The sequence below is a fragment of the Brachyistius frenatus genome, unplaced genomic scaffold (genome assembly GCF_029030835.1).
Source record: "Brachyistius frenatus isolate BFR_SWC_R1_liver_20210118 unplaced genomic scaffold, ASM2903083v1 Contig_278, whole genome shotgun sequence".
Taxonomy (NCBI): Eukaryota; Metazoa; Chordata; class Actinopteri; family Embiotocidae; genus Brachyistius; species Brachyistius frenatus.
The window spans coordinates 105001-126044 of record NW_027210877.1 but is presented as its reverse complement, the minus strand read 5'-3'; the positions used below and the strand labels follow the sequence as shown (position 1 = coordinate 126044).

General features: G+C 46.4%; 1 protein-coding gene across 2 annotated transcripts in view; it reads left to right on the top strand.

Moving 5' to 3' along the window:
- Window positions 1-483: 483 nt before the first annotated feature.
- Window positions 484-21044, top strand: part of LOC138634765 (monocarboxylate transporter 1-like) — a 21853-nt gene continuing 1292 nt past the window's right edge. Inside the window, exons 1-5 of one of the 2 annotated variants that reach the window (XM_069721899.1) lie at window positions 484-611; window positions 11511-11891; window positions 18721-18864; window positions 19012-19827; window positions 20442-21044. The exon at window positions 20442-21044 is cut by the window's right edge and continues 1292 nt beyond it. In XM_069721899.1, coding sequence (XP_069578000.1) covers window positions 11675-11891; window positions 18721-18864; window positions 19012-19827; window positions 20442-20725 — 1461 coding nt within the window. In that variant the 5' untranslated portion in view covers window positions 484-611; window positions 11511-11674 and the 3' untranslated portion in view covers window positions 20726-21044. Of the gene's footprint in view, window positions 612-9488; window positions 9760-11510; window positions 11892-18720; window positions 18865-19011; window positions 19828-20441 lie in introns of those variants that run through there. The other variant, XM_069721900.1, reaches the window with a different exon arrangement.

The window sequence follows — 21044 nt, the reverse complement described above, 5'->3', positions numbered from 1 at the left end:
TAAATACTTTAAAAGAAGCTTTTAAACTCTTTTAGCCTCAACCAGCTGCACCTGAAGCTCTGTTACACTCATTATTGGGCCTTTTACTCTTTTCTATACTTTAACTCTAGTTTACTTTACTTTTATTAATGTGCTGTCTTGTATTATATTTGATCTGTTATCATGCATTTGGTTTATTTTTTTACATTTAACATGTTGGTATGTTAAATCTGTTTTTATCTTGTGCTGTAAAGCATGTTCTGCTTTATTTCTTGTATGAAACAAACAGTTATTATTATTATTATTATTGTTATTATTATTATTGCATTAACTTGTTAGAAACACCTTCAGATGATGAAGCAACGTTGGCACATTGAATAAAGAAAACTTATTAGTCAGATCAGAGCTGTCAGTCAAACATCAACCGTTGAGGCGGGTTGAGCTGGCCCCGCCCACTGCACGCACGTGCGTTTCGTCAGATTCCTCCGCTTGCGAGAGGTCTCTCGTGCGCATGCGTTCGGGATTGTAACGCCATCACCATCCAGAAGTTGTTCTCTGAGGTCGGTGTACCGGGAGCTGCTGCCGAACCAACGTGCTCTCACCGGGGGCGACTCACACCGACCAACCCCGCGGTGAGTGACCGTGTGTGTGTGTGTGTGTGTGTGTGTGTGTGTGTGTGTGTGTGTGTGTGTGTGTGTGTGTGTGTGTGTGTGTGTGTGTGTGCGTGGCTGAATTTAACGGCTCGTTGTTTCTCTTCTCATCTCGGGCTAACGGTGAATTAGCTCGATGCTGGAGCAGCTGATCTTCCGTTATTAGATCCGTTAACCGACCGAAGTAACCGGTTTTATGGGACCGATTTGAACCGACGCGGTTTCATTCAGTGTGTGCGTGATGCGCCTCGTGCGCTATTTTTAACATCCACATGTGAAAGTCAGAGACGAGGAGCTGTTGGACATAATGGACAAATGATGGACACATGATGGACACATGATGGACACATGACGTCATCATGACCCGTCCTCATGTACCGGGTGGGGGGAGGAAGGGGGGCAGGCAGACGGTAGGTGTCGGTGCCGTGTGGTTCCCAGGTGTCAAGGTGACCTCCGGGAGAGTCGATGTCTACCTGCAGGTCGACCTCCTGGGGTTCACTCTGTGACCTCTGACCTCTCTGGAGGACCAACAGTGAATAAATATATATATTATATATAAATATATATATATATGACTGAGTGTCCTACATAGAAACACAGTCCTGTTTTATGGCCTCTGGTTTTCATGATTGAACTTTGTTTACAGAAAACATGTCAATCACGCTGTAAATACAAGAGTTCCCATCAGCCTCCGTTTAGAAACCCGGTTCAACACAAACATTGTTGCAGGAGGTTTGTAAGAAGATGTCTCTCACCGACATGCAGCAATGTGGGCGTCGTCCTTAACTCCTCCTCCGTCCATCTCCTCCTCCGTCCATCTCCTCCACCGTCCATCTCCTCCACCGTCCATCTCCTCCTCCGTCCATCTCCTCCACCGTCCATCCGTCCATCTCCTCCACCGTCCATCTCCTCCTCCGTCCATCTCCTCCACCGTCCATCTCCTCCTCCGTCCATCTCCTCCACCGTCCATCTCCTCCTCCGTCCATCTCCTCCACCGTCCATCTCCTCCTCCGTCCATCTCCTCCTCCGTCCATCTCCTCCACCGTCCAGCTCCTCCTCCGTCCATCTCCTCCACATACAGTCCATCCTTAAAGTATTCACAGCGCTTCACTTTTTCCACATTTTGTTGTTACAGATTTATTCCAAAATGGATTAAATTCATCATGCTGTGGGGATGTTTTTCAGCAGCAGGAACTGGGAGACTAGTCAGGATGGAGGGAAAGATGAATGCATCTGAAGGTGTCTGAGCACCGACGCTCCCCATCCAACCTGATGGAGCTTCAGAGGTCCCTCAAAGAAGAACGGGAGAAACTGCCCAAGAATAGGAGCCGAGCTTGTAGCATCATACTCCAAAAGACTTGAGGCTGTAATTTCTGCCAAAGGTGCTTCAACAAAGTATTGAGCAAAGGCTGTGAATACTTAAGTACGTGTTATATTTCCGTTCTTTATTTTTTAATAGATTTGCAAAAATTGTAAACAAACTTTTTACACGTTATCATTATGGGGTATTGTGTGTAGAAATTTGAGGAAAAAAATGAATTTAATACATTTTGAAATAAAGCTGTAACATAACAAAATGAGGAAGAAGTGAAGCGCTGTGAATACTTTCCGGATGGACTGTATGAGTCTGTGGCTCCAAACACATTTTGTATCCCGTAGTTGATCATTTTGAGTTTTCTTCCACATTGCAACAAAATTAAAACCGGTTATAAGATGTTGCTTTACTTTGTTTTGCTTGTGGCAAAACTTAAAACCCGTTTCTTGTCTGTTGTCGGTTCTACTACCAAACCACGTTGGTTTTCTTCCTATTAAGAAGGAACTCGGGCACCGAAGCTGCCGGTAATAAGATGTACTCAGACCTTCCTTGTTGTGCAACCTTTTATAGTTACGCCTAAACTTTGTAGTTATGATTAATAACTGGTGAAGATTATGTTTGCCTGGAATGTTGAAATCCTTCCAGACACAAGTCTGCTGTTGTCTGCGCGGTCTATGTGTTTGACTTGTATATTCAAGTAAAAATTGTGAAATTAAAGATACCTATGAAAATATTCTTAATTAAATTGAATTAACCACTAAAATCAGCTGTGAAAGCTCTTAAAAGTCATGTAGTCTTTCTAAACTTTCCTCGAAGGATTGAGTACATTGTCTTCTTCTTTCAATGCTGCTAAATTTGGACTCATCGTGTAATCCAGAGAGACACAGTATCACAGTATACGTGGTTATGCCCCCCCCCCCCCCCCCCCCCCCCCCCCCCCCAGCCTGGGTCCATGATGACCTTTCTGTCACCGAGTTCACGGACAACTCTCGGTCACTTCCAGCGAGGTGCTGTGTGAAGTCATGGAGATAAGTATTATATATAAGTATTAGAAAATAATAATACAAATAAATAATGCTGCTGTCTGCGCAGTCGTCGCTGTCTGCGCAGTTGCTGTCAGGTTTCCACAGCTTAACGTGGGCAGTTGGAGTCTCAGACAACTGAAGGGTTTTCTGGAGGCAATTGGACTCACTTGAAGTTGGTGAAGACGTTTCACCTCTCAGCTAAAAGTCTTTAACCTTCTTTTGGCACGTTAATACCTGGAGAGTTTGTGAGGTCACATGTAGGACTCACCTGGACATGATGGGAAGTCACTGACAAATACCATGTTGGATGAGAACTGGGCATGAAGTTGTTGTTCTCGGGCTCCGTCGCTCACAGGCTTTAACCCCGAAGTTAACCGGCGTCGTTGGAGAATTCTGATATTAAAATGGGAGCATCTTCTCCCAGAAACACTAGGAACCGGAGAAACACTAGGAACCGAAGAAACCCTCGGGAACGGAGAAACACTAGGGACCGGAGAAACCCTCGGGACCGGAGAAACACTAGGGACCGGAGAAACCCTCGGGACCGGAGAAACCCTCGGGACCGGAGAAACCCTCGGAACCGGAGAAACCCTCGGAACCGGAGAAACCCCAGGGACCGGAGAAACCCCAGGGACCGGAGAAACCCTAGGGACCGGAGAAACCCTCGGGACCGGAGAAACCCTCGGGACCGGAGAAACACTAGGAACCGGAGAAACCCTAGGGACCGGAGAAACCCTAGGGACCGGAGAAACCCGAGGAACCGGAGAAACACAAGGGACCGGAGAAACACTAGGGACCGGAGAAACCCTCGGAACCGGAGAAACACTAGGGACCGGAGAAACCCTCGGAACCGGAGAAACACTAGGGACCGGAGAAACACTAGGGACCGGAGAAACCCTCGGAACCGGAGAAACACAAGGGACCGGAGAAACCCCAGGGACCGGAGAAACACTAGGGACCGGAGAAACCCTCGGGACCGGAGAAACCCTCGGAACCGGAGAAACCCCAGGGACCGGAGAAACACTAGGAACCGGAGAAACCCGAGGAACCGGAGAAACACAAGGGACCGGAGAAACACTAGGGACCGGAGAAACACTAGGAACCGAAGAAACACGAGGGACCGGAGAAACCCCAGGGACCGGAGAAACACTAGGAACCGAAGAAACCCCAGGGACCGGAGAAACACTAGGGACCGGAGAAAACCCAGGGACCGGAGAAACACTAGGAACCGAAGAAACCCCAGGGACCGGAGAAACACAAGGGACCGGAGAAACACTAGGGACCGGAGAAACACTAGGGACCGGAGAAACACTAGGAACCTCATTTGTGTTTATTGTAAAACTTTTTAACATTTCTTCTGCTGGGACTCTTTAATTTGTTCTCAGTCTGTTGGAGTTCAGAGAACTGGAGCTGCAAACAGTCCATGGAGGGTTGGTTACTGCAGGAGGAATGAATGGACTCATTGATAACTTTACTGGCGCACACAGACACACACACACACACACACACACACACACTCTCTCTCTCTCTCTCTCTCTCTCTCTCTCTCTCTCTCTCTCTCTTTCTCCCCCACAGTGTTTCCCAGTCAAAGTGGAGCGGTACACATGTAGTTCTTAGCGGTACACATGTAGTTCTTAGATGTACACATGTAGTTCTTAGCGGTACACATGTAGTTCTTAGCGGTACACATGTAGTTCTTAGACGTACACATGGAGTTCTTATACGTACACATGTAGTTCTTAGATGTACACATGGAGTTCTTAGCGGTACACATGGAGTTCTTATACGTACACATGGAGTTCTTAGCGGTACACATGGAGTTCTTATACGTACACATGGAGTTCTTATACGTACACATGGAGTTCTTATACGTACATATGGAGTTCTTATACGTACACATGGAGTTCTTAGATGTACACATGGAGTTCTTAGATGTACACTTGGAGTTCTAAGATGTACACTTGGAGTTCTTAGCGGTACACATGGAGTTCTTAGCGGTACACATGTAGTTCTTAGACGTACACATGTAGTTCTTAGACGTACACATGTAGTTCTTAGACGTACACATGGAGTTCTTAGCGGTACACATGTAGTTCTTAGTGGTACACATGTAGTTCTTAGCGGTACACATGGAGTTCTTAGACGTACACATGGAGTTCTTAGTGGTACACATGTAGTTCTTAGACCTACACATGTAGTTCTTAGTGGTACACGTAGTTTAAGATGGCGCCGCGCTAGTGGCAGCCTGTTACAGCAGCTCCCCCCAAGTGTGTTTTGTTTGAAGTATTTTTCTTTCTTCTCTCTTCGGAGTTGTTTTGTTTTTTTCTTCACGTGTGTTAAGTTAACGGTCAGACAATGGACCGTAATTTTTCCACTTTTCTGGTTGGGGGCATTGTTATTGTTTACTCGCGTGATCAGCTGATCGCGCTGAGTAGACCTCTACTGCTGCTGCCCGGAGCGAGGCCTGAAATCCCGGACAAACTTCGGAGAAGACGTCGGGGTTACAGAGCTGGAGCTAAGCTAAAGGCGGAAAGGAGGAAATACAAGCCAGCGGTACCGGAGATCTTAATGGGGAACGTGAGGTCATTGGACAACAAGACGGACGAGCTCGGCGCTGGTAAAGACCCAGAGAGAGTACCGGGAGTGCAGCATCATGTGTTTCACCGAGACATGGCTGCACTCACATCTCCCGGACCACAGCGCGGCCGTACCGGCTTCAGGACCGTTCGGGGGGACGGAGACGTTGTTCGGAGCGGCAAGAAGAAAGGTGGAGGGATTGCAGTCTATGTGAACGAGAGGTGGTGCAATCCCGACCACGTGTGTGTGAAGGAACGTTTCTGTAGCCCGGACATTGAACTTCTAGCCGTGGGGATGCGCCCTTATTATTTACCGAGGGAGTTCACGTCCGCCATCGTTATCGCTGTGTACGTTCCTCCATCAGCTGACGTAGAGGCAGCAGTGGACACCATCTACTCCACTGTGTCCAAACTTCAGACTCAGCATCCCGGTGCATTTTTGTTAGTTACTGGAGACTTTAACCAGTCTGGATAAAGTTCTGCCAACTTTGCACCAGTATGTTAACTGCCCCACAAGGAACAATAAAACTCTGGACCTCCTGTATGCTAATGTCATGGATGCATACAGTACTACTGCCCCCCCCCGGTAGATCCGACCACAACCTGGTCCTGCTGACACCAAAGTATGTTCCCCTGGTGCAGAGGCAGCCTGTAACCACCAGGACTGTGAGGAGGTGGACACAGGAGGATAAAGACGCCCTGCAAGACTGCTTTGAGTCCACGGACTGGGACGTGCTGTGTGGACCACATGGGGAGGACATCAACAGCAGGACGGACTGTATCACAGAATACATCAAATTCTGTGAACACACCACCGTACCATCCCGGACTGGACACTGCTTCCCCAACAACAAGCCGTGGATCACCAGTGACCTGAAGGTGCTTCTTAATCAGAAGAAAGCAGCCTTCAGGTCTGGGGACAGGGAGGAGCTCAGGAGAGTGCAGCGCCACCCGAAGGAGAAGCTCAGGGAGTGCAAGGACTCCTACAGGAGGAAGCTGGAGGCCAAACTCCAGCAGAACAACGTGAGGGAGGTGATGCCTCCCCCCTCCCCCTTCTGTCCCCCCTGGTGAGCTGCATGGACACAGAGTCCTCAACTCCAAAGGGCTCTTCCACCATCGACGCCATGACTCCCCCCCTCTCTCTGTGGCGACCGGCCAGGTTAGGAGACAGCTGGAGAGACTCCACCAGCGCAAGGCTGCAGGACCTGATGGCATCGGCCCCAGGGACCTGAAGACCTGACGGCATCGGCCCCGGGGTCCTGTAGACCTGCGCCGTCCAGCTGGCTGAGGTCCTACAACACTTCTTCAACCTGAGCCTGAAGCAGGAGGAGGTCCCGGTGCTGTGGAAGACGTCCTGCCTGGTTCCAGTCCCTAAGAAGACGACTCCATCCGGCCTCAACGACTACCGACCGGTTGCCCTCACATCTCATGTGATGAAGGTGCTGGAGAGGCTGGTCTTGGCCCACCTCAGGCCGCTGGTGAAATCTTCTCTGGACCCTCTGCAATTTGCGTACCAGCCTCATGTGGGAGTGGACGACGCCATCATCTACCTGCTGCAACGAGCTCAGTCTCACCTGGATGGAACCGGTGAATCTGTGAGAATCACTTTCTTTGATTTCTCCAGTGCATTCAACACCATCCAACCACTGCTGCTGAGTGAGAAGCTGCGGGTGGTGGGGGGGTGGAGGAGGTGGACGCGTCCACCGTCTCCTGGATCACTGACTACCTGACAGGCAGACCACAGTTTGTCCGTCTGGGCAGTGTGCTGTCTGATACGGTGGTCAGTGGTACTGGAGCTCCTCAGGGAACTGTTCTGTCTCCTTCCTGTTCACCTTCTACACCACTGACTTCCAGAACAACTCAGAGTCAAGACATCTGCAGAAGTTCTCTGATGACTCTGCAGTGGATGGATGTATAAGAGATGGACGGGAGGAGGAGTCAGTGGTCGGTGTATAAGGGATGGACGGGAGGAGGAGTCAGTGGTCGGGTGTATAAGGGATGGACGGGAGGAGGAGTCAGTGGACGGGTGTATAAGGGATCGACGGGAGGAGGAGTCAGCGGTCGGTGTATAAGGGATGGACGGGAGGAGGAGTCAGTGGGAGGAGGAGTCAGTGGTCGGTGTATAAGGGATCGACGGGAGGAGGAGTCAGCGGTCGGTGTATAAGGGATGGACGGCAGGAGGAGTCAGCGGTAGGTGTATAAGGGATGGACGGGAGGAGGAGTCAGCGGTCGGTGTACAAGGGATGGACGGGAGGAGGAGTCAGCGGTCGGTGTATAAGGGATGGACGGGAGGAGGAGTACAGGGCAGTAGTGGAGGACTTTGTGGAGTGGGCTGGTAGAAATCACCTCCTCCTGAACGTGGCCAAGACCAGAGAGATGATGGTCGACTTCAGGAGGAAGACGACGGCTCCACAACCGCTGAGAGTTCTGGGAGAGGAGGTGGACATGGTGGAGGAGTACAAGTACCTGGTGTCTCCATGACAACAGACTGAACTGGAAGACCAACATCAACGCTGTCTACAAGAAGGTGATGAGTCGACTCTTTTTCTTGAGGAAACTTCGATCCTTCAATGTGGGCATCAAGATGTTGGAGATGTTCTACCATCTGTTGTGGCCAGTGAACTGTACTTCGCTGTGGTCTGCTGGGGGAGCAGCATTGGAGCCGGAGACACCAACAAACTCAACAAACTGGTTAAGAAGGCCGGCTCCATCATCGGCTACAAACTAGATAGCCTGGAAAAGGTGGTGGAGAGGAGGACGCTGAACAAACTATTGTCCATCTTGGATAATCCTGACCACCCTCTCCACCTGCTGCAGGGACAGAGGAGGACGTTCTCTAAAAGACTCCTCCAGCTGCTGTCACAAGGACAGATACAGGAGATCATTCCTGATACAGGAGATCATTCCAGATACAGGAGATCATTCCAGATACAGGAGATCATTCCAGATACAGGAGATCATTCCAGATACAGGAGATCATTCCTGATACAGGAGATCATTCCAGATACAGGATATCATTCCAGATACAGGAGATCATTCCTGATACAGGAGATCATTCCAGATACAGGAGATCATTCCAGATACAGGAGATCATTCCTGCCGACCGCAATAAGACTGTACAATAACTCACCTCTGGCAAAATCCATCACACAACAATAACACTGTTGTCTGTTGTCCTGTTTGTTTAAATATTTTTTTTTTTTAAAGTGCACTGTTGTTTAGTTAGTTTTAATTTAATTATTCTATTTCATTTTATTCTATTTTATTGTATATATTGTGCATTTTTATATTTAATATTTTTTACTGTTATTTTATTTCTTTCCTGTATCTATAAATGCTGCTGTAGCGAAAATATTTCCCCTTGGGGATTAATAAAGTAACTAACTATCTATCTATCTATCTATCTATCTGTCTGTCTGTCTGTCTGTCTGTCTGTCTGTCTGTCAGCATTTAGAAGAGTTTTCATCAGCCACTCAATAGATTTAATGTTCTTTTTCCTCTTAAATTGTTTCTTCGGTGCAACAAATCCACAGATTGAAAGCTGATGTGCAGAGCAGCGTTTGCACCAGCATGTGAGAGTGTGTCTCTGCTTTGGTGATGTCATCGGAGGTGGGCGTGGCCAAACATTTTGTGAGCAACATGAGAAGACCAGCGGGTCTTTTCCAGACTCACATTAGAGGCCACGGCTGCAGCGTATGAGCTCGCATGGAAATGTCAAGGTCAGTCTGCTGGACCTCGTTCAGTCTGGACGAGTGACCGCTGACAGATTTGTGCCTCGACCATAGAGTAAAGTTTTCTGCTGAATAAATAGAGACGCGCACGCACACACACACACACACACACACACACACACACACACACACACACACACACACACACACACACACACACACACACACACACACACACACACACACACACACACACACACACACACACACACACACACACACACACACACACACACACACACACACACACACACACACACACACACACACACACACACACACACACACACACACACATATACATACATCGATACTCCGGATTGATTTCCACAAAGGTGCTGTGGTTTGAATCTCAAGCAGATCCTCTGAAGACCGGCTAACTCCAAGTTCACTGTTGTTTTATGGCTGTTGGAGTTCACGCGGAGGTCCGAGTCCAGCGTGAACGTGAGATATTGGACACGTGATGAGGAAGTGGCAGCGCCGGTATGCTCATACACATTTCTGACCGAGTGCATTGTTTTGTTTGCCTGTCGGTCCGAGTGTCTGACCTGGTTTACTGAGTACTCACAGATCAATAACATGGCGGCTACCTCTGCAGAGATGACGCTCATGTCATGTGTAGAATAAATGTGTGTGTGTGTGTGTGTGCGCGCGCGCGCAGAGGGGCTCATGCATAGCTATATATATATATATATATATATATATATATATATATATATATATATATAATATCTATAATATCTCATAAGGTCAAATTATTTCCATGCAGGTAAATGTGGAGGGTTTAAAGCGGTGGCTTCCTCTTCAGTCGTTACAACATGTGCTCACTGCAGTTTTATTTTAGCGTGCAGTAATAAAACCCGTCTGCTCACCAACAACGTGGCGTCTCTACTTCCTTATTTGAGTGAGTAGGCTGCTCAGCCCATCATCCTGCATCTGATTCATACGTCGTCTTCACTTTAACTTGCTGATATTAATTCATCTGTAAAAAGTGGAAGCAGAACAAGTCAGGTTTAAATGTACATGTAGAACAAATTTTAATTGGATTTCTAGAAAATGAGCACAGGAAATTGCTAATTTTTACTTGTACAAGTGTTTCCATTAATGTGCAAATATTTGTTCTAAAGTTTTGGTGCTGTTGGATCATTGCAGAAGAAGGTGCAACTCAAAGGACATCATCGAAACCTCAAACTATAAAAAGAAACGTGGAAAACAGGATGGAAATATGTTTGTTTCATGGAGGAAACACAAGAATATTCCCGTAACCCCGACACAGAGTTTGTGTTTTTTTCGGCTGCAATTTTTGGTGTTTTGCGTGACGAGTCGCGTTTAATTCAATGTACGTCATGGTTGGTTTCTCAGAGTCTGCTTTCTGATATTAGTTCAAATACAGATTTTGTTACGAGGTCTGTGTTGTTTGCATCTGATCAGTTATTTTAATAACCAAAAAAACCAGTTAGAAGCAGCAAAGAGCTGCAGAGTTACTGGATTACCACCAGTGACCTCGCAGATGAAGCAGTGAGTCGGTATCAGTAATGAGGATCTGACATAGTTAAGTTTCATAATGAACGGTCATGAACCGAAACGCTCTGCAAGGAAGGAACCGAAAGCTCAGCATTAGAAGTGAATGGCCTCAAACATGCAAAACATCTGGATGCATTAATACCGTCTTGCACATGTGTGTTGTTGCATGTTTATCTGCAGGTATGTGCAGCGTGTGTTCGAAGTTGACACCCGTCAATGGTTTTGATCGGTTGAAGACTTTTTGACTTTGTGGTGAACAGACAGGAAGTAAAGTGGGCCCGGCTTTAAATACAACCATTAGCTCGCTATGACTCGGCTACGACAAACCACGTGTGTAAGTGACAAAATGAAGAAGCGTGTGAATGGCGTGTTAACAGCTTCAGCTGCAGAGTCTCTGGAACAAATTCACACCAGACGTTTCATGTTAAGCTGATTATTTAACGCCTTTGTGTAAAAAAGGTGAGATCACTCAGCTGATGCACTCTGGCTTCCATTGATACCTTTGAGGAAACACGTCGGCATTAACATTTGAATGCTGAGTCTGGAGAGACGTTACGTTTCTACGGTACATGTCACTTTTTAAAAACATTATCTTTCCTCCTTTCTTCCTCCATCTGTGTTTTCATGTTTCATTCAGCATCGGGCAGTAAAGTAGATTAAAACCACGAAAGAGGAAAAGATGAATTTGTTTCTGTCTTGTTGATTCTCAGGTCTCTCTGCTCCGTCTCCTCCACGGGTGTTGCTGTAACTTCTGATCTCCGTTCATCTGGACCGGCCTCCTCCTACCCCCCGCCCCCCGACACCCAGCTGTTCTCCAGCCCCGTTCCTTCACTCCGACTTCCATCGTCTTGGTTTTTCTCCCCGGCCGGTCGACATGCCTCCAGCGTTGAGCGGGCCTCAGGGGTACACCCCGCCCGAGGGGGGCTGGGGCTGGGTGGTGGTGGTGGGCGCCTTCATCTCCATCGGTTTCTCCTACGCCTTCCCCAAATCCATCACCGTCTTCTTCAAGGAGATTGAGGTCATCTTTGACGCCACGCCCAGCCAGGTGTCCTGGATCTCCTCCATCATGCTGGCGGTCATGTACGGCGGAGGTGAGTCAGAAATGGTTTTTTTAATTTATTTATTCATATTCGTCTGTTGTTTTTTTTCGAGAGGGTGTGAATTATTATTATTTTTTTTAAACTTTTCACTACTTTTTAAATTTACAGAAATTGGAACATAAATAGAATAGAGATCATAAAAAGTCATAATTGCAGTACCATAGATGACAAAAAGATAAACAAGTCAAAATTATAATACAGAAATACAGTGAGAGACGGAGAAAGAAGTGGACAAAATTATACAGAATGACTCGATGAAGGAAGGAGAGAAAAACAACAAAACCAAAAACCCACATTGTTAAACTGACATCCTGCTACAAACATCGGATCACAAACTAACATATGGGTGGTTATAACTTCAATGACCTGCATCTCACCTCAAGAGCTGCAGAGCTAATATATATATGTATATCTCAATATGTGTCATCATACGGTTAATCATCACAAAAGTTGCTAACACGGTCATTTTCCATTTTTCCAGATTTTATTGCACTGAACTGATAATAAGTGAAATCGGAGCGTTTGACAATGATTAACAGTAAAGAAGAAAAACATCGGAGATAAAGTCCAGTGAAATCCTTTTACATCCTCCAACTCTCTCTGATTTATACTCTGTACATGAGCAGGTTGATATCAGCTGAGGGAGGAGCTGGTTGCCGTGGCGACAGATCAGATCGCTGCAGGACTGTTTGACTGTTTGTTAGCATTTACATCTGTTGATTTGTAGCATTTTACTGCATCAGAGGATTTCTGTGGTCGGCGATTGGAGCAGGACTTTATCTTTCACACTTTAACTGAAGCAAACACACACACACACACACACACACACAGACACAGACACAGACACACACACACACACACACAGACACACACACACACACACACACACACACACACACACACACACACACACACACACACACACACAGACACACTCTCACACACAGACACACACACACACACACACACACACACACACACACACACACACACACACACACACACACACACACACACACACACACACACACACACACACACACACACACACACACACACACAGACACACACACACACACACACACACACACACACACACACACACACACACACACACACACACACACACACACACACACACACACACACACACACACACACACACACACACACACACACACACACACACACACACACACACACACACACACACACACACACACACACACACACACACACACACACACACACACACACACACACACACACACACACACACACACACACACACACACACACACACACACACACACACACACACACACACACACACACACACACACACACACACACACACACACACACACACACACACACACACACACACACACACACACACACACACACACACACACACACACACACACACACAGACACACACACACACACACACACACACACACACACACACACACACACAGACACACTCTCACACACACACACACACACACACACACACACACACACACTCACACACACACACACACACACACACACACACAGACACACACACACACACACACACACACACACACACAGACACACTCTCTCACACACACACACACACACACACACACACACACACACACACACACACACACACACACACAGACACACTCTCTCACACACACACACACACACACACACACACACACACACACACACACACACACACACTCTCACACACACACACACACACACACACACACACACACACACACACACACACACACACACACACACACTCTCTCACACACACACACACACACACACACACACACACACACACACACACACACACACACACACACACACACACACACTCTCTCACACACACACACACACACACACACACACACACACACACACACACACACACACACACACACATACAGACTTCCACAAACGTCTGTCAGCTGACTCAGCGTGAATCACTTCTGAAACGCAACAGGAAGCTGCGCGGAGGAAAGACATGAATTTGACATGAAACAATAAGTCAGCAGTCACACATCCATCATTAATATTTCCATAAGTGACTGAGGTGTAAAAATAGGGCAGCAAAGTTGAATTTGCTCATATAAGAAAACAAAAGTTGTTCATATCTTTATTTTAAAACGGTGTTTATTGAATTGAGCTGCTAACTACCATCGACTTATTGACTGCGTTGTTTCCTTCGATGACTCGTTACTCACATCTCCACCGATTTCCTCACATTTGTGCCCGAGCTGGAAATATAATACTGGATGTTATTATTGTGTCGGATCTTTAGCATCTTTAGAAAAAAGAAGCTTTAAAGAATTGTTCTGTGCTTCTGAATGAGAAGATGGATATTACTCATCTCTCGTTCTCACACTTTCCCCGTGTCGTATTTGCAGTTTTGATGTTCATCTGAAGAATCTTTGATGGGTTTCAGTACCAACACCCATCTCAACGTATTTCTCTTCTTCTACAGGCTCTTTTTCTGTGCCTGTTTCTTTAAGGCTCATTGATATCAATGATCCTCTCTTCTGATTGGTTGATTCTCTTCAGAATGACGCACACCCTGGCCAATCACAGGCTTTCTTCAGTCTTGTATCTTCCATGACAGAATGACTGGTCTGTGTTTTCTTCTAGATAAATGGTTCGACGGTGTGTTGTGCCGAGGGCGGACATATGACGTCAGCGTGAGTTTGTGACATCACAAAGTTACGAAAGTCCAAACAAAACAGGTGGTTTATTCTGGCTGTGCTCATCTTTTGCAGACTAAGTCTTTTGCTAATGTGACAGTATTCATGCAGCAACTAGACCTGTGAACTCTGAATTGATACAACAGGGGACTTTTAAACATGGAGCTAGACCTTAACTTAGCATATCACAGCCTCCACCCCTCCACCACAGCCCCCCACCCTTCCATCACAGCCCCCTTGTGGGGTTGTTTTCTGGATGCCTGCCAGCACGTCATATCTCATTTATTTAAACGGCATCTGAAGATTATAAAGCGGTTTAATGAACGTTGTTTGCCAGGTTGTTTCTTGGCCGGCAGCAGAGACTTAGAGAAGTCGGTCCTTGAATGTAACCTCCTGTAATACTGCAGCCAGCTTCCTGCTGCTCCCTTCTGCATCCTGCTGCATCCTGCTGCTCCCTTCTGCATCCTGCTGCATTCTGCTGCATCCTGCTGCTTCCTGCTGCATCCTGCTGCTCCCTTCTGCATCCTGCTGCATCCTGCTGCTTCCTGCTGCTTCCTGCTGCATCCTGCTGCTCTCTGCAGCATTCTGCTGCATCCTGCTGCATCCTGCTGCTCCCTTCTGCATCCTGCTGCATCCTGCTGCTCCCTGCTGCATCCTGCTGCTCCCTTCTGCATCCTGCTGCTCCCTTCTGCATCCTGCTGCATTCTGCTGCTCCCTGCTGCATTCTGCTGCATCCTGCTGCTCCCTGCTGCATCCTGCTGCTCCCTGCTGCATCCTGCTGCATCCTGCTGCTCCCTGCTGCATCCTGCTGCATTCTGCTGCATCCTGCTGCTCCCTGCTGCATCCTGCTGCATCCTGCTGCATCCTGCTGCATCCTGCTGCTCCCTGCTGCATCCTGCTGCATCCTGCTGCTCCCTGCTGCATCCTGCTGCATCCTGCTGCATCCTGCTGCATCCTGCTGCATCCTGCTGCATCCTGCTGCATTCTGCTGCATCCTGCTGCTCCCTGCTGCATCCTGCTGCATCCTGCTGCTCCCTGCTGCATCCTGCTGCATTCTGCTGCATCCTGCTGCTCCCTGCTGCATCCTGCTGCATTCTGCTGCATCCTGCTGCTCCCTGCTGCATCCTGCTGCATCCTGCTGCTTCCTGCTTCCTGCTGCTTCCAGTCTTTACAATAAACTTCGCTAATGGTCTCCTGATTATAGCTTCATATTTACCAAATACACACATCAGTGGTCTCCATCTTCTCATCCAACATCGTTTCCCGGAGTGTTGAACTGTTTGTGTAAAATGTGGAAGTCCACATGTTGGTCTGTAGACAGATGTGAGTGGTGGACATGTTGGGATGGATCCAATCAGCTGTTTCCTCCGTCATCCTCCCCAGCTGCCTCTTTCTCCCTCAAACACGCCGGATGCTCACGAAATCTGAACATCTGAGTCAGAAACGAAGAGGATGAATGAAACAAACATGGAAAAGTATTCTGGATTTCGCTGAGTTTTTCTTGTGATTGTTGGGATCAAAAATGCTCAATTTAGTCTGAAAAGATGTACTTTATGCCGTCATGCACAGCTTCTGTTGATGACTTTTTCTTTTTTTGCAGATAGATAGTGGGAATAATTTATTTTTTTTATTCAAGTTCCAGCAAATATTGCGGGAATTTACTTCAATTTGCGACTTCCTGGAGGGACTGTTTTCTAAAATAAAATCTGAATGTGATTCTACAATGTCAAAGTATGAGACAGATAATAATAGTAATAATAATAACCGTAATAACAACAGTAATAATAATAACAGTAATAACAACAGTAATAATAATAACAGTAATAATAATAATAACAGTAATAATAATAACAGTAATAACAGCAGTAATAATAACAACAGTAATAATAATAACCGTAATAACAACAGTAATAATAATAACAGTAATAATAATAACAGTAATAACAACAGTAATAATAATAACCGTAATAACAACAGTAATAATAATAACAACAGTTATAACAACAGTAATAATAATAACAGTAATAACAGCCGTAATAATAACAGTAATAATAATAACCGTAATAACAACAGCAATAATAATAACAGTAATAATAATAATAATAATAACAGTAATAACAACAGTAATAATAATAACCGTAATAACAACAGTAATAATAATAACAGTAATAATAATAATAATAACCGTAATAACAACAGTAATAATAATAACAGTAATAACAACAGTAATAATAACAGCAGTAATAACAACAGTAATAATAATAACCGTAATAACAACAGTAATAATAATAACAGTTATAACAACAGTAATAATAATAACAGTAATAACAGCAGTAATAATAACAGTAATAATAACAACAGTAATAATAACAACAGTAATAATAATAGCAGTAATAACAACAGTAATAATAACAACAGTAATAATAATAACAGTAATAACAACAGTAATAATAACAGCAGTAATAACAACAGTACATAATAACAGTCTTGACATTGCGTTGCTAACTGGTGGTCGGTGATCCTTTTCTGTCTTGCCCTGCTTTGTGTTTTTCCTCCTTTCAACAGAGAGAAAGGGAGCAAATGATGTGTGTGTGGGGGAAGAGATAGGGGAGGTGATGTGGGGAGGAGCTGGGGGGGGGGTTATATAACGTGGGAGAACAGCCTCACTGCCTCTTTGTGTGTTGCAACAAAGGCTGTCAGCAGTGATTTGTTTATGTGCGTGAGCTTCGACTGGATGCTGATTGGTTCCTGTCCTCACTCACACAATGTGTCTTCTGAGGTCATCAATATTTTATCATCTTATTTTTATAAATCCTCATTTTTTTGTTTTCCCTCAAACGTCATTTGAGATTCTTTTATTAAATACTCAGCTGATATTTAGAAGTAGTGATTTATAGAATAATTGATAGAGCAAGGGGGAGGAGCTGACTCCATCTGATTGGAAACCTGACCATACTACGTCCCGCCCACCGATAGCTGTAACCTGACTGCACTACAGACCTGTCAATCAAACAGACACGCCCCCAAAAACAGGTCTTCTTGAATCTTCTTTTCTAATGAATGAGGGATTATTTTCAGATGGACCTCCAGAAAACTAAGAAGAAGGAGTGACTTTAGCTAACAACACCGAGATAACTGATGACAAAACTATTTAGCAACATTTACCTGCTTGAAGCACAAAAATCAAAGAAAAATGACCAAATGAGGAACTAAACTAAATATAATTATCTTTTATATTTGATTAATTAAGCTCATTGTCATAAAAACAAATGTTTATGGTGACACATTTAAATGTCTTGTCTTGTCCGTACAACATTGGGAAACTTGAAGATATTTAGTTTACAAGTATAGAATGTACAGAAAAGCAATAAAAAAAAGATTTGGTGATTATTCACTAGATTTGTTAACAAAATAATGATTATCATTAAAAATGATCATTTTTCTGTTCACTGAGCAATCACTTAATTGCTTCAGGACATTTTGGGCTGAGGAAGCGTCGTCTCCGTCTTTCTGTCCTGTCGTGCAGATTCACACTTTACTTTGTATTCGCGTCCTGCTGACGGCTGAGATCATGTGAAGGTCCATTCAGAGAGAGCTGGCACCACAGCAGGACACGTGGACCTCCCCCTCCCCCTCCCCCTCTTCCTCCTCCTCCTCCTCTCCTCTGCTCTCCTTCCTCCCTGTAACATCCCAGTAACTGGTGCTGTTACACAATCACTATCCCCCTTTTATGTTCACCATCACAGCACCACCTGGTGGTCAACAGTTAAAATGGCGAGCTGATGTCATCACAGACTAAACAGTCTCTAGAGAACAAACATGCTGCTTTCCTGACAAACTCTGGTTTGTAGTTTGAAAATTTTACAAAATTAAAAAATAGTCTCAAAAATATTTGTTTTTAATTAATTGATTAACATTTGTTTACTTACCACAATTTCTCAAAGCTGAAAGTTCAACAGTCAACAAATTTTACATTTGAGAGGCTTCAACTAGCAAAAATGTGTCTTTTTTTTCCTGGAAAAAGGACGAATGAATTCTGAAAACATTGATTAATTAACACCACGGCGGTAACGGGTCTCCGTGTGTCTCTTCAGGTCCAATCAGCAGCATCCTGGTCAACAAATTCGGCAGTCGTCCGATCGTCATCGTGGGCGGATGCCTGTCGGGGTCGGGACTCGTCGCCGCCTCCTTCTGCAACACGGTGAACCAGCTGTACTTCTTCATCGGGGTCGTGGGAGGTGAGTTTCATCCGTTCATTCAGGGGAGGTTTGAGCAACGACACATTTTTATTGTAAAAGAATATCGGTTCTATAAATAAATGAAGGGCACTTCCACCAAATCCCTCCTCACACAAGTTTGGCCTCCTGTGATGTTCCTGTGCTCAGGTCTGGGTCTGGCCTTCAACCTGAACCCGGCTCTCACCATGATCGGTAAATACTTCTACAAGCGCCGGCCCATCGCCAACGGCATCGCGATGGCGGGCAGCCCCGTCTTCCTGTCCACGCTGGCCCCCCTCAACACCTGGCTGTACGACCAGTTCGGCTGGCGCGGCAGCTTCCTCATCCTCGGAGGACTGCTGCTGAACTGCTGCGTGGCCGGCTCCCTGATGCGCCCCATCGGACCCAAACCTCCGCCGGCCAAACCCGACTCGGAGGCCGGCGACGGCAAGGCGGCCGACTCCGTGCAGCCGGCGCCCAAGAGGACATTCCTGCAGACCGTCAACTCCTTCATCGACCTGACGCTCTTCAAGCACCGCGGCTTCCTGCTCTACCTGATGGGCAACGTGGTCATGTTCTTCGGCCTCTTCTCGCCGCTCGTCTTCCTCTCCAACTACGCCAAGAGTAAAGACATCAGCAAGGAGAAGGCGGCCTTCCTCCTGTCGGTGCTGGCCTTCGTGGACATGTTCGCCCGGCCCTCCATGGGCCTCCTGGCCAACACCAGGTGGGTCCGGCCCCGTGTGCAGTACTTCTTCGCCGCCGCCGTCCTCTACAACGGAGTGTGTCACGTGATGGCGCCGCTGTCGGTGGACTATACGGGATTCGTGATCTACGCCATCTTCTTCGGTTTTGCTTTCGGCTGGCTGAGCGCCGTGCTGTTCGAGACGCTGATGGACCTGGTGGGCGCCCAGAGGTTCTCCTCGGCCGTGGGGCTGGTCACGATCGTGGAGTGTGCGCCGGTGCTGCTGGGCCCGCCGGTAACGGGTAAGACGTTCAAATCTGAATGAAAGAATTGGAAAATACCAAACATAACTTCTCGCAAGAAGAAGGGTAACGTTTTTTTGGGGCTTAAAGGAAAAGCATTTTAAAAAAAATCATCCAGTTGAGCGGGTTGGCGGTTGAATTCCCTCGGTTCCTCCTGACCTGCATCGGCTCGCCACCGTTGGTGAAACAGAGAAGCAAAATAACTGCAGATCATTTAGATTTGAGGAACTGAGGACTTGCTTTGATGTTTTCTGCTTCATAAACAGACTCATCTGAAACAGTTCATTTCATTAAAGGGTTTTAATCCCAGTGTAGATCTGTAGCGTGTAGATCTGTAGATCACCCTGATTATGGGTGTGTATGTTTTGGTAGTATTAGTGGTCACTTACAGAAATATAAAATTTAGCTAATTAGGCTGTGAGTTAATGACCGTCATTGTTAGATTTTTTTTTTGCCAGTATTTCGACGCGTTTTTAATTTCATAAACGAAGGGGGAGTCGCTGTTTCTTGTCGCAGCATGTTTTTCTTTTTAGTCTGCGAAAGTCACCAAAACATTGTCAAAGTGAAATGAAGTGAGGAAGGTGTTTTTTGAACTCGGTGTCGTCCGCCTGCAGGAAGCTTCTACAACTACTACCACCACTACGACTACACCTACATCTCCTGTGGCATCATCCTCATGGTGGCCAGCGTCTTCCTCTTCTTGGGGATGGGCCTCAACTACCACCTGCTGGCGAAGGAGAGGAAGGAGGAGGAGAGACGAGAGAGGGAGGAGCCTAAGGAGGAGCGCGCCGCCATGCTGGCGCCTCCGTTGAAGTCGGACGAGGAGGCGGAGGAGAACAGCGTGCCGGTCGCCGTCACGCTGGACGATGTCGCCCGGATGGACGAAGACACGGTGTGAAAACAAACTAGACGAGACTGGAGGACGCACACACACTGCACAGAAACACCACGCTACGACCACACGTCTCTAGAGACAAACAAACCCTGAAGCCATAATAAAGTGAATAAAAAAAAAAAGTTTTAGCGGGAAAATCGGAGACCTGCTGCTGATTTCACCCGACGCCGAGTCAGCGTTTTCACCGCGTCCAGACCTCCGGTTTCTGTTTTGGGTATTTTAACGTGCCTTTGGTTGTTCCAGGAGCTCAAACACCCGCCGACACGAACACCACATAGAAACACACAAACAGACCAGAGTGACTGTACGGTAACGATCCGGT